This window comes from Pelobates fuscus, chromosome 1 (genome assembly GCF_036172605.1).
Source record: "Pelobates fuscus isolate aPelFus1 chromosome 1, aPelFus1.pri, whole genome shotgun sequence".
Lineage (NCBI taxonomy): Eukaryota > Metazoa > Chordata > Amphibia > Anura > Pelobatidae > Pelobates > Pelobates fuscus.
Window position 1 is genome coordinate 24949620 of NC_086317.1, and position 14644 is coordinate 24964263.

Sequence of the window (14644 nt, forward strand, 5' to 3'; positions counted from 1 at the left end):
TTATAGAACAATAGACAACCAGTCTGAAAGAATGGCTGAGATTGTCCCATCTGTCATCATAAATTATGATTGTATTTGTCATACAGGACAGTAGGTGGCGCTGTTACCAATGTACATAGGTACAGAATGAAGAACAGTTTGTATCTGCTCTCTGCATATCTATATTAATGACAACAGTTTATCGTTTCTGTTTTCTGAGTCCAGTAAAGTATAAAGCCACAGATTCACTAAATTCATGCTTATTTTCTTTCAGCTAGCCATCTATAATAATAACTCATGCGCAGTCAGGAAGATCTCATTGAACATTTACCTCTTGGGGGGCGTGGCTTGGAAGCCGAAGAAGATGGCGGCGTAAACCCGGAGCTCCCCACAAGGCTCTCAGCAAAACCTCGCCAATAGCACCTAATTGCCCCGAAAATGGGCAAATCAAACAAGGTACCGCACTCATCCAAGCCCGCCGACACTCCGAGGGGTGCATCGACCTCCTCCATGCGGCGATTCTTAATGGCCCAGGCGGAGGAGGAAACACAGGCCTCAAATGACTCGACGGCCTCGAGAGGGGCCCTCTCGCCACCCTCCCTACATGGCGAGGAGACGCTAGCAGGGACGCCGTTGCCGTACCCGACCCCGGACCCGAGCCCGGAATGGATCAGCATCCTCCGCAACCTACCCACCAAGACGGACCTGGCGGAGGCGAACAGCAGCCTCCGGGCCTCTATCACGGAAGAAATGCAGGCCATGCGGGAGGAATTCAGCGGCTTACTCCGAAGGGTTTCCCAGCTCGAGGCGGACTGCGACCACATACAAGCGGCGCAGTCTGCAAACACAGGGACCCTCCGGCTTACCACCCAACGGCTGCAACAGATAGCACACCACCTGGAAGACCTCGATAATAGGGGAAGGAGGCAGAACATCAGGGTCCGTGGGATCCCGGAGGACCTGGACGAAACCGCCCCAATCCAGACCACCCTGGAGGGGATCTTCAACAGGATACTGGGCCGCGCCTCGCAAACCCCTATAGTCATGGTGAGAGCACATCGGGCGCTTAGACCGAAAGGCCCTCCGGGGAGCCTGCCCAGAGATGCTATATGCTGCCTGACGGACTACCAGTTAAAAGAAGAAATTTTACGTAAAGCCAGGGAGACGGACAGGGTACTACTGGGCAGCACCGAGGTCCAACTTTACCCGGACCTCTCTCCCACCACGCTAGCTTACCGCAGGGCATTACGCCCATTCACCAGGCAATTGCAAGCCAATAAGATCAAATACCGCTGGTGCTTTCCGACTGGATTACAGGCCCACACACCACGAGGCCCATTTATGGTAAAGGACATGGCTGACTTGGACGCCCTGGGGAGGGAACTACAGATCACACCGGCCCCGCTACTATGGCCGGACCCCCTGGCCCTATACACCCCCCCCCCCAGGGCCCTAGACCACATACGGCTGACAATCGGACCCCGAAGATCACCCGCCAACAGGCGACCGGCCCATGAGGCCTATAAGAGGGGGGGAAGCAGCCGACAACACAGCCTGGACCTGACTCGACACGACATTTCCCACCGGCTCCACTCCCTGACCACACCGAACCCAAGTCATCACCAGCACCGGAGGAGCACAGACCGTATGGAACATTTGCATGGACTATGAGGGACATGATGCTCCACGCTACTCAAGGACATTTCATCCGTACACAGAGAAGCACCTGATAAGCACGCGCCGAAGGCACTGGAACTAGAGCATGTGGACACTACTCGTGGGGTATCAATGCCCGTCCTAGAGAACGCAAGCATCACACTTCAATGGCCGATAGGCCCGAGAGACTCCCAATTCTACTGTGGGACCTATTGCCCAAGATGCTATCTGTCCACAGTATCCTAATACAGTGGGGTGATGAGAGGCGGGAGGTGGGTGGGGGGGGGAAGAGCACAAAGGTTCAATGCGCAGGGTTGACAGCGTGGAGAGACGCGAGATAGATAGGCGACCGGCGCGGGCAACCGCCCCCCCCATGGTGGCCTAGTGATGACCTACTCAGGAGCAGGCCGGGGGGGCGAGGGCCCGCGTCGCTCGGGCATCGAGCACCCGACCACATATGGGACCAGACCCAACTACAACGTGGGGTATATGGTAAGATTTCGTGGGGGGGATCTGGGTGAACGGACAGGTACACCGGTTAGGAGGAGATAAGGGTGTCAAATTACTAACTGCTCAGGAGCTCTGCGGGAGGGCGGGTGGGAAAGGAGATGCTCATACAGGAATACCATACGGGAGTGCCAGAGAAGACAGAACCAAGGGGGGGGGGGTGGAACCGGAGGGAGCGGGGCTGGAGGGGATGGAAACCACACGGCTAGTTGTCATACACTTGTATAGAGTAATATATTTTATAAGGGATCCCAGGAAACGGCGATTGAGCCAAAGGGGCTTGATATTATCACAGATGACTAAACCTATTGCTAATATTATTGTTAATGTTAATGCTTTGACTTTAATGTTTATGTTTATTGTTAGATTGCACTATTTGAGGTATCGATACCAAACTGGTAAGGCATATGCACACTGGCGAGGACGAGAAACACCCACACCATCACACGGAGCCCAGGGGGGACTTCACGGGACTCTGGTAGAGACACAAGGTAACACCTAGGAGAGGGTCGCACCGCGACCAACTCGGTTAGTACCGAACACATACAGATACGGACAGAGGCTCCGGCCTTCCAACCACTCCCACGAGGGACAGGCGCCAATAACCAGTGGTCGACATATAACACCCAAGGGCGGAAGAGGGCCCTCACGACCACTGAGACGCAACAACCCTAACGCCGAATAACCGGCGGACACATTACACACTCACATACACACACCTGACACAACACAAACCCAATTTCCCACTCGACCCGAGGCAGCCGGGGCACGGGACCGCAAAGACTCCGCTCAAAATGTCACTGACCCCAGCTAATCTCACGCTGGTTACTATAAATGCAAGGGGCCTAAACAAACCCGAAAAGAGAGCAGCAGCCATGAGAGATTTCCAAGCCGCTAGGGCATCCATAATATTCATTCAGGAAACGCACTTCAAAGAAGGGGCCAGACCAAAGCTACATAACCACCACTACCCCACAGGATACTACAGTGACTATCATGGGGGTAAGGCTAGAGGGACGGCAATCCTGATACACAAGGGTATCCCATTCGAGGAACAGGGCCTACAGACGGACAGGGAGGGCAGATATATACTCCTGAAAGGGACGATAGCGGGACAGGTCTACACTTTCGCTAATATTTATGCCCCCAATCAGAGACATCACAAGTTCCTCACCGGAATACTCCGTAGGATTCGAGGGTTCACGGAGGGCACACTAATATTGGGCGGGGACTTCAACCTGGCCTTTGACCCGAAATGGGACACATCCACGGGCACCTCACAGGTACCATCACAACACCTAACCACGCTCAGACACCTCATGTCCAAACACGAATTAGTAGACAGTTGGAGAGCCCACCACCCAGACGAGAGGGATTATACGTTCTTCTCTCACCCCCATAATTCATACACCAGACTAGATTATTTTTTCCTGACGCACTATCATCTCCCCCTCATCTTACAAGTGGAACACGGCACGGCCACGTGGTCGGACCATGCCCCAGTCACACTCACGATGGCGTCCCCACTCTATAGACCTAGGGTAGCTAAATGGAGGCTTAATGAGCACCTCCTATCCGTACCGGAGGTAAAATCGGATATCGACGCAATCCTCCGGGAATACTTTGACACAAACACACAATCCCAAACATCCCCGACGATCATGTGGGAGGCGCACAAGAGTGTGATCAGGGGTCACTTCATTCAGAAAAGTGCCATACTGAAGAAACAAAGGGAAGTGGCCATGACAGACACCTTGACAAAAATACGGGAGATAGACAACCTGAACAAAGCCCAACAGACACCAGAACACCAAAACCAACTACTTTCACTACGGAGGGAACTGACTAAACTATTACAGACAAAATACCACCGGGACGCGTTGCGACATAAAGCCTTTTTCGCACTGCATGGCAACAGGAGTGGCAGGCTACTGGCACGCATGTTAGCCAAACGCAGACAGCAGACGTACATAGACCGTATAAGGGATAGTAGGAACACTCTACATAGACAACCTCGCAAGATACAGGAGGCAATTAGAGCATATTACGCGAACCTCTACGCACTTCCCAGACCACACACACAGCAAGCGGACGCTCGACTAACCGAATCAGTAAGGGAATATCTCACACTCCATCCGACGCCGACACTAGATAGGGACACAGCTGAACTCCTGGACAGGGAAATAACACTAGAAGAACTAACGCAAGCAGTGAAACAGACAAAGGCGGGTAGAAGCCCGGGCCCAGACGGCCTACCACTGTGCTATTATAAAACATACGCGGATATTTTATATATCCCACTCATTATTATTATTATTATTATTGCCATTTATATAGCGCCAACAGATTCCGTAGCGCTTTACAATATTTTGAGAGGGGGGGGGATGTAACAATAAATAAGACAATTACAAGAAAACTTACAGGAATAATAGGTTGAAGAGGACCCTGCTCAAATGAGCTTACAGTCTATAGGAGGTGGGGTATTAGAAACATTAGGATAGGAAATATCAAGTAGGAGTGAAGCAGAGCTGGAGGAGAGAGCAAAGCACTATCCCATAGGGACAGGTATGTAAGGGAGAGATTACTCTGGGAGGCCATACGCTTTCCTGAAGAGATGGGATTTAAGGCCCTTCTTAAATGATTGAAGACTAGGGGAGAGTCTGATGGCAGTAGGCAAGTTATTCCATAGGAGAGGAGCCGCCCGTGAGAAGTCCTGCAAGCGTGAGTTGGCCGTACGGGTGCGAGCAGCGGTCAGGAGGTGGTCGCGGGCAGAGCGGAGGGTACGAGGAGGGGCATACCTCTGGATCAGTGAAGAGATATAAGAGGGGCTGGAATTGTTCAGTGCTTTAAATGTATGGGTTAGCACTTTGAATTGACTCCTATAGGATACAGGGAGCCAATGTAAGGACTGGCAGAGGGGCGAGGTGTGAGAGGACCGACTGGATAGGAAAATCAGTCTAGCTGCAGCATTCATTACAGACTGTAGCGGGGCAGTACGGCTTTTGGGGAGACCAATCAGGAGAGGGTTACAGTAATCCATGCGGGAAATTACTAGAGCATGGACAAGCTCCTTGGTAGCATCTTGCGTAAGAAAGGGGCGGATGCGGGCTATGTTTTTGAGTTGGAACCTACAGGACTTGGCAACAAACTGGATGTGAGACTCAAAGGTGAGACCAGAGTCAAGTATGACGCCAAGACAGCGCGCTTGTAGGGATGGACTTATGTGGATATCACTGACTTGAAGGGAGAGTGAGAGAGGAGGATCAGTATTAGGAGGAGGAAAGACAAGGAGTTCAGTTTTAGAGAGGTTAAGTTTGAGAAAGCGTGACGACATCCAGTCAGAGATGGAAGAGAGGCAAGCAGTGACACGTTGCAGGACGGCCGGGGAGAGGTCCGGTGAGGAGAGGTATATCTGAGTGTCATCAGCGTACAGGTGGTAGTTGAATCCAAAAGAGGCAATAAGTTTTCCAAGAGAGGCAGTATAAAGAGAAAATAGAAGGGGACCAAGGACAGAGCCTTGGGGAACTCCAACCGAGACAGGGCGAGGGGAGGAGGTATCCTTGGAAAAGGAGACACTAAATGAGCGTTGGGAGAGATAGGAGGAAAACCAAGAGAGGACAGAGTCACAGAGACCGAGTGATTGAAGAGTTTGAAGGAGGAGAGAATGATCAACTGTGTCAAAGGCAGCAGAGAGGTCAAGGAGAATTAATATGGAGTAGTGACCTTTGGATTTAGCGGAGATTAGGTCATTAGTCACTTTGATAAGAGCGGTCTCAGTAGAGTGGAGAGGGCGGAAGCCAGACTGAAGAGGGTCAAGGAGAGAGTTGGAATTAAGGAAGTGAGACACACGGGTAAAGACAAGTCTTTCCAAAAGCTTTGATGAGTAAGGGAGCAGGGATATGGGACGATAGTTCGAGGGGGAGGACGGGTCAAGAGATGGTTTTTTCAGGATAGGTATTACAGTGGCATGTTTAAGGTCAGCAGGAACAGTGCCAGAAGAGAGAGAGCAGTTAAAGATGTGTGTTAGGATAGGCACAAGACAAGGGGAGAGAGATCTGATGAGGTGAGATGGGACAGGATCAAGTGGGCAAGTGGTGGGGCGAGAGGAATGGAGAAGTGCAGCCACCTCTTGTTCAGTAGCTGGGGAGAAAGTCTGAAGGGTAGGGAAAGCATGATTTATGTGTGGTTGAGAAAGAGAACGGCAAGGAGGGGAGAATTGTTTCCTTAGCTGTTCAATCTTGTCAGTAAAGTAATATGCAAAGCTATCAGCTGTAAGGTTAGTTTGGGGGGTGGCCACAGCAGGGCGGAGAAGGGAATTAAAAGTGTCAAAGAGACGTCTGGGATTGCGGGAGCATGAACTAATGAGAGAGGAAAAGTAGGACTGTTTGGCGAGGGCAAGGGCTGCGCTGTACGAAAGCAACATGAATCTATAATGAAGATAGTCTGCCTGGGTGCGGGACTTCCTCCAGGAGCGTTCAGCACAGCGGGAGCAACTCTGCAGATAGCGTGTTGATTTATTATGCCAAGGTTGGGGTCGTGTTCTCCTCGTGGTGCATGTTTGGAGTGGGGCTGCAGTGTTCAAGGCAGATGTGAGGGTAGTGTTATATGTGGAGATGGCCAGTGAGGGACAGGAGAGGGAAGGGATGGATAGCAGTTGTGAATCAATGTCAGCCGACAGCTGCTGGAGGTCAATAGAGTTAAGGTTCCTCCTGAGCCATTAAGGAGGGTCACGCACTCCCTAAACAATCTCTGACAGCACACATCACCATTCTGCCTAAAGAAGGAAAAGCTAAGGAACATTGCGGGAGTTACCGTCCTATATCTTTAATAAATAGTGATCTCAAACTCCAGACCAAAATATTAGCGAACAGGCTACAGCCACATACCCACCTTGGTGCACCCAGACCTGGTGGGTTTTGTGACGGGGCGAGAAGCCCGCGAAAACACAATACGAACCCTCGCTTTGATGCATAGGGGTAGACGCACTGCCGGGGGCCTTCTCCTGCTATCCACGGACGCGGAGAAGGCCTTCGACAGGGTGAGCTGGAGATACCTGTTCCAGACCTTAACCCACATGGGTCTGGGCTCGGGCATCAGGGGGTGGATAGAGGCCTTGTATACACAACCCTCTGCACATGTGATAGTCAATGGTGCCCTATCGGAGCCATTCGACATACTAAATGGCACGCGCCAGGGATGCCCCCTGTCCCCGATCCTCTTCGTTCTAGCTCTGGAACCGCTGCTAGCGGCCGTTAGAGACAACCCAGATATTACGGGGATGACGACGGGGGAGACTCACCATAAAGTCGCGGCATATGCAGACGACCTCCTGTTTTATGTGACTAACCCCGAAATATCCCTCCCAAACATATTGAAAGCCTTTCAGGAATACGGGAGGCTCTCTAATTTGAAAATTAACTTAACCAAATCTTTCATACTGAACATAAGTATCCCAGAGCGCAGGGCGGAACCCCTGAGACAACATTACACGTTTCAATGGGCGACACAGAAACTTAAATATCTGGGTATCTGGTTAACAAGGAGGGAGGGGGACCTATTTAAAGAAAATTTTGCCACTATACTAGCGAAGCTGCGGACAGAGATGCAGGAATGGGCACACCCCCACATTTCGTGGTTAGGCAGGATACAGGTAGCGAAGATTAACTTTTTACCGCGCCTTCTCTACCTGTTCCAAACTATCCCAATACAGATCCCACGCTCATTTTTCGCAGCAATACGTACAGCTCTGATTCAATATGTCTGGAACGGGAAAAAACCTAGGGTCGGCCACGCCTTGTTAACACAGCCGAAAGACAGGGGGGGTCTGGCGTTGCCAGATTTCACCCTGTATTATAGGGCATGCCACCTCATGAGGATAGTGGAATGGACTAAATCTGGCATACACAAGCTATGGAAACAGATCGAGGAACACGAAGCGGGTAACCCGGTCGCGGTGCTACCTTGGCTACCGCCTGGGGCATCAACAGGGAACGCCACACACTCTCCTTATACGAAAGCGACCTTACAAGAGTGGAACCGCTCAAAAGGGAAACATGGCCTAACCACGTACCCTAGCCCTCTACTACCACTTACATATAACTCTAACTTCCCACCGGGAACAGACCCGAGGACATTCAAAGACTTAATTCGGGAACCATTGCCCAGACTTATGCACACACTTACATCGGAGGGCCCTAAGACGCTAGACGATCTAAGGGGGCATCCTGAGCACACCCTTATGACACACCTCAAATATAGACAGATAAGGAGTTACATAGCATCCCTCCCACAAGGCCCAATACTGATGAGGGCGACTACCACATTTGAGAACATCTGCCTAGACCCCGGCCCGTTGGCACATGGGGTCTCCATCATATACAACATGCTACTCACTCTCACACCAACGGAACAACCGAGATTCATGGGGAAGTGGGAAATGGCCCTAGGTCACTCATTGGACAAAGGAGAATGGGAGAAGATATGCTATTTAACACATCATTGCTCCAGCTATAGCAGGACCCAAGAAACAGCCTATAAATTACTGACTCAATGGTACTACACTCCTGCATCAATACATGAACGAATCACAACACACCCCTCCCACTGCTGGCGATGCGAGGAGGAATATGGTACACTCATACACATTTGGTGCCATAAGATAACCCCCTACTGGAGAGCAATACACAAAATAATCTGCCAATACACAGACGACCCGCCACCATTCCAACCAGCAGCTATGCTGCTACATCATACCCAGACCCCTAGGTCCGCATATAAGAAATCACTTACTATCCGCATACTGAACATAGCGAAGGCACTCTCTATATTGGAAACAGACAATCGCCTCTATATTGGAAACAGACAATCGCCCCCCCACTAAAGGTATGGTTCACACACATGGAGGAATTACGTTCCTTGGAAGAACTCCATAACTCAGCAAATGACACCTACCAAAAATACCTCAACACATGGACGCACTGGATACTAAAGACTAATACAATAGACTTTAATGACCTGCTCTCAACACCAATAAACACCTAATACAATGGCACCACACCTCAACCCCAGCACACACGTACCGGGACTACCAATTACAACAAACACCAGGTTAGGGGACCACGAGGACGCCCCAACCCCTTGTGCACCACAAGTGATAGGGACACTACTAAGGCGTCACTTAGACAGGCACGAAAAAAGCCTCAGGAGGGATGCTGGAGGGAGGAGACGGAATACCCACAAGGGGGCCCTGATTAGACCCCCAAGATAATGGGGAGGTCGATACGACCCCTACATTCATGATACATAATACTCAAAGGTAAAAGACATACGAGAACTTTGGAGAAACGGAGCGGAGTTAGCAGAGGCCCCGGCTGCCTTAGGGCCTACCACACCCCACATTTACACGAGGTAACACGACACACATAAGTCAACACACAGACACAAAGAGAGAGACACGGGTAACAGTAGACATGGTGGATCCACGAATCCACACTCACGAGTATGAGAAAACGCTAAGGAAGGTACAAATTACTACAGGTATTGAGCACACATTACCTATATGTATGTACAAACTGAGCATAATACTTAGAAATATGACAGACAACTACAAAACTGTATTCAATAATGGACCTGCGAGTCCTCAGTAAGAAGGGGCGCATGTGCCCATGTAACAATGTGAATCTATGCAACTGACGATAATGAAACCACAAGTTATAACTTGGACCTGCGAGTCCCAACATATATTTCCTTGATTGTTGAAAAATTTGAAAATAACAAATAAAAATCATATTTACAAAAAAGAACATTTACCTCTTCTTCTTGCTGACAATCATGTCCATTGTTTGCTGAAGACGTCTCTCTAGTGCAAGAATATCAGCTTCAGTGACATTTCTGTGAAATATTAAGAAATAAAGGGAATCAATTGTGGCTTTTTTTTTTTTTTAGATTAATTTATACTAAAGTATACTCAATCAGAGCTGCATTTCACTTACCTCAAGAAGTAGGACATATATGTGTAAGGGCAGTTCACAGCACCAAACCCAGACAGCAAGGCCATCAATGTCACTCCAATTACTCCTACCCTGCTAATCAGCTGCTCTATGGAAAGGATGCCTGGAAAACGGGAGCAGGGAAGACAATGTAACACTGCAATGGGAGTCTAGAACCCATATATATGGAGGTTGGATGTTGGACCATTGGAAACGGAAACCAGACTTCATATACACAAAAAAATTAAATGTATTGCCACTATAAAAGATTCAGTGGGAATACAGAACACATTAATATACCACTAGTTTGTTATTGGAAATCCAGGACTCACACAGACAACACAGTGATCTAGGACTGTGTAAACCTGGAATGGAATTTAGAACCTCATAAATGGTCAAATATTGAAAATGTCAAGAAGCTGGGATCTACTTGAAACTGGTAATATATGTCACAGGGTAAATTATTGAAGCAGAGAGGAGTCAGACAAACATTAGAATTGTTAACAGGTGTATGAAAAATGTCTCACTTTAACCCACAAATTCTAATCAATTTGATATTAATTTTCTTTATTTCAGCAGAAATTCACTGGGAGGGAAAGGGTGACCAACAGAAATTATACAGCATTATTCACTAAATGGATAATTTAAAGTGATTTCAAATTTAAAGCCAAAGGAGTCAAACTGGAATATGTAACTTAGGGGTTTATTTACACTGTATGTATATTTGGTTGATTATATATTTCCTACATTCTCCATGTTAAATTTTGAATATATTGTGTATTAATATTGTTTTTTTACTATATTGTACCATAATGTATCAATGCAATGTTTTGTGGACCCAGGACATACTTGAAAACTAGAGAAATCTCAATGTATCCTTCCTGGTAAAATATTTTATAAATAAATAAATACACTATTTTAAGTAGATTTGGAATTAAAATATTTTTTTTTTGATTGAGAACAATTAGTGATTTATGTTTCTTCACACGGAATTCTCACTTTGGTGAATAAACCTAATAAGGTTTAACAATGATTCCTCTTATTCTGGCTCCCACCTGGTTACTGGGCGGCCAAGGGGAACCAACGAATTTTGGTTTATTTTAATAATGCAATCTAGTGACAGCTCTAACCACATTGTCATGTTTGTGATTTTAGTTTGCTGCCTGGGTTCGTGAATGCATAATCTCAATGCACTCCAAACCTAGACTGGCCAAGAGCAGCAGTACATATGGCCAACTGGGTGACGATGGACTATGAGTTAGTATGGTGTCCACGGAGATGAGAAAGTGCTCATGACAGTCAAAACATCCAGTGGCTAAATACTCTTAGTTCATTGAGCACTTGCCGTTTTTTAATTTGTCTCAAACCCTAAAATGAGTGTAGTGTAGGACCCACCGATATCGGGGTACTGTGACGTAGTGGTGGGCTTAACACAATATGGCCATATGGTGGACCTGAATTCCCATATTTGTTTGCTGAGATGGGTCATTTTAAAAAGTCTTCTGAAATGTAAAAAAGTGTATTTTTGTGTGTGCGCTGTTCCTGAGCCATCATCCTGTGGAGGAAGCTACCTAGTAATGTGAATAGAGTAAGGAGCACAACCATAAATCTTTATATATATATGAAAAAAATCTTTATTCAATGGGTATATACTATAGGAATGTCTCTTTAAATTTTATCAACAAAAGGTACAAAGTCATACTATTGTAAAGCATATACCAGAAAAAAATTCTGGACATATATAAACGCGCAATGCGTGATATATAAATGAAAGAAATATCATGCAAACAGACCACTGTAATACTAGTATAATCAAAACCCAAACATATAAAAAAATGCAAAAAACATGTAAAAAAAAATGCAAAAAAACATACCAAGTTCAGTGAGAAGCAGGGACAGAGTCAATCAAAAAACCTGCTTCCCTGTCCCTGCTTCTCACTGACCTTGGTATGGTTTTTTGCATTTTTTTAAATATGTTTTTTGCATTTTTTTTATATGTTTGGGTTTTGATTATACTAGTATTACAGTGGTCTGTTTGCATGATATTTCTTTCATTTATATATCACGCATTGCGCGTTTATATATGTCCAGAATTTGTTTTCTGGTAAATGCTGTATGACTTTGTATCTTTGTTGATGAAATTTAAAGAGACATTCCTATAGTATATACCCATTTAATAAAGATTTTTTCATATATATAAAGATTTATGGTTGTGCTCCTTACTCTATTCACATTGTTATGTATTCTGGGTTCTTCAGGGGATAGAGCCTTATGTGGGTGAGCACCCAGTACTTACTTATTTTAGCCTTTTCCTGGGGCTATTTTGTCGTTTAGTCGAGTGTGCCCACCTTGTCTCATTTGCATTATCGAGGAAGCTACCTAGTACCATATCCATCACAAAAGATATAGTGGTGAAGGTGCTAGCAATATTCTTTTAGCCATTTGGCAAAACATGTTGTTCAGCTCATGGTTTAGTGAATAAATCCCCAATGTACGGTTTAGGGCTAAGCCTACGTTGATGCAGATATTACCAGTAAATAATGGCAAAACAAAAAGTGTAAGTTTCAGTTTTACAACAATCGGGGGTCTACTGTTTGCCCACAGTTGCTTTTGATAGATAAATATAACCCGTACATTATCCTTTGGCAGACACAAGCAGCTTTCAAACCATTATTAGAACTGCAATGGACGATGGAAGGTCTCCAAATTTCATGCTTCAGGAGGTAAAAACAGGCCAATGAGGCAGAACAAAGGCGATCCAAAATGCTGTCACATGCAGCTGCATGGAGAATTAGACCATTTGAACGGACTGGGACTTGTGAATATCCGCTCACAGTGTAACAGAAAAACAGAAATGGAATGCTATACAGAACATACCGTGCTTGGGGCTAAGAATTGGAAATGGATCCCCGAGTTTCCAAAAAAAGTACATGAAGGTCAGCCATAAGACACACGCAAAGAGCAGCCTCTGGCGATGCACTGCAAATGACAGATTCAATGTAAATTATCACAGGAAGCCACTGCTTCAACTGACTGCAACATTAGATGCATTTCACTACTCAATAACAGCTAGCTTTACTCGCTACAAACAGAGAAAATATGAACCCAGTAATACTGTATAACCTGCAATCGGCAGGGACTGTAATTTTACTGCAGCATGCTAAGATAATAAGCTCTGCTCCAAGCCCTGCCTCACCACCTTCCCACGTTTTGACCGCTCACTGATCAACTCTCTATGGCTTATAATGAATTTATGTCAACTTATCTTACGACTGCCGCCTCCTCCTCCAACTCATCTCATGTCCCATCTCTATCAACCAACTCCTCAAAGCTTAAATACCCTACTTATGGCCTGCCCCGCAGAGTCTCCAACCCTCCCACCACATCACCAGATTCAACATCTCACATCTGACCTCATCTCCCTTTTCAATGTATTACACCCTACAAACATCTACAGCTGAACAACCTCAAATCTCATTGTGTCCAAAACTGTATTGTCTTCATAACTCCCCATGTCTCCAGATCTCACCAAGTCTTCCACCATTTTCACATATTTGAATGTGCCTTTTCCAAATCTCCCTCTAAATCCAGCTGTATTATCGTCATGTTTCTCATGTCATCTAAGTGGTGCCATCTCCCAAATCTCACTAAGTCTATCATCATTGTCAACATCTCTTTCAAATATCACTATGGGTCTTGAGCAATTCTTCTTGCCTCACTATCTGCTCTTTCTCTTTGCCTACGGTTTAGCCCTCTTAGTAGCTATGATTGCACAGTCATTAAACCACAAGTATTAATAATTACTGCTAAATCTCAACATTACATTTCAAGGTATGTTTAAAAACTCTGCACTGCACCCAGTATGCAAGAATAGCAGGAATTCAGCATCCTGAAGATGTTAAGAGACATTTGCTAAAATGTATAAAAAAAAAAAAAAAAAAAAGAACAGGAAAAATATAATTATCAAATTATTAGAGATAACTTTGATTAACGTTTGCCAATAACCAAGTTTCCTCCTTCTGCACCACTTCAGCTCTGATTATTACCGTACAAGCCTTGTTATTAATTGATGATTACGGTTTATTACAAAACTTTAACTGTTAAGTTTTTTAATATATCCAAAGTCCGTTATGGCTATCAGCTCCCAATGGTATCCAAACAGCAGTTAGTATTTGTAGCGCTAGAGGTTGGTACTCACACAGTCGAATATTGCTCACCACAAAGTAGCCGATGTAAAAAGGTACCACAAAGACAAGGACTAGTAAAATCACACACAGGTTCAGCTTCCAGTGAAAGTAGCGAGAGCTACAAAAAAAATACAAAAATAAATTATAATAATGTTACTTTTTAAAGATGTTATGATAGGTAGCGCACCCCCTGTTCCAATCATTCTATCACAGCAAAATTCCATCCCTTTCTTCTTTCAGACATTGCACTATCTTACAGGGACGCTCCCCTCCCCAAATATAGAATATATAAAATCGCTGTTTAGTAGATATGCCCCAGATGAAAAC

General features: G+C 46.0%; 1 protein-coding gene across 2 annotated transcripts in view; it reads right to left on the reverse strand.

Moving 5' to 3' along the window:
* The window catches only part of GPR89B (G protein-coupled receptor 89B), a 32792-nt gene that overhangs the window by 13163 nt on the left and 4985 nt on the right, over window positions 1–14644 (reverse strand). For both annotated transcript variants that reach the window (XM_063442309.1, XM_063442318.1), the window contains exons 5-8: window positions 14329–14435; window positions 13008–13109; window positions 10134–10254; window positions 9952–10032 (exon numbers count right to left, since the gene is read on the reverse strand). In XM_063442309.1, the coding sequence (XP_063298379.1) occupies window positions 9952–10032; window positions 10134–10254; window positions 13008–13109; window positions 14329–14435 (411 nt within the window). The remainder of the gene's footprint in view (window positions 1–9951; window positions 10033–10133; window positions 10255–13007; window positions 13110–14328; window positions 14436–14644) is intronic.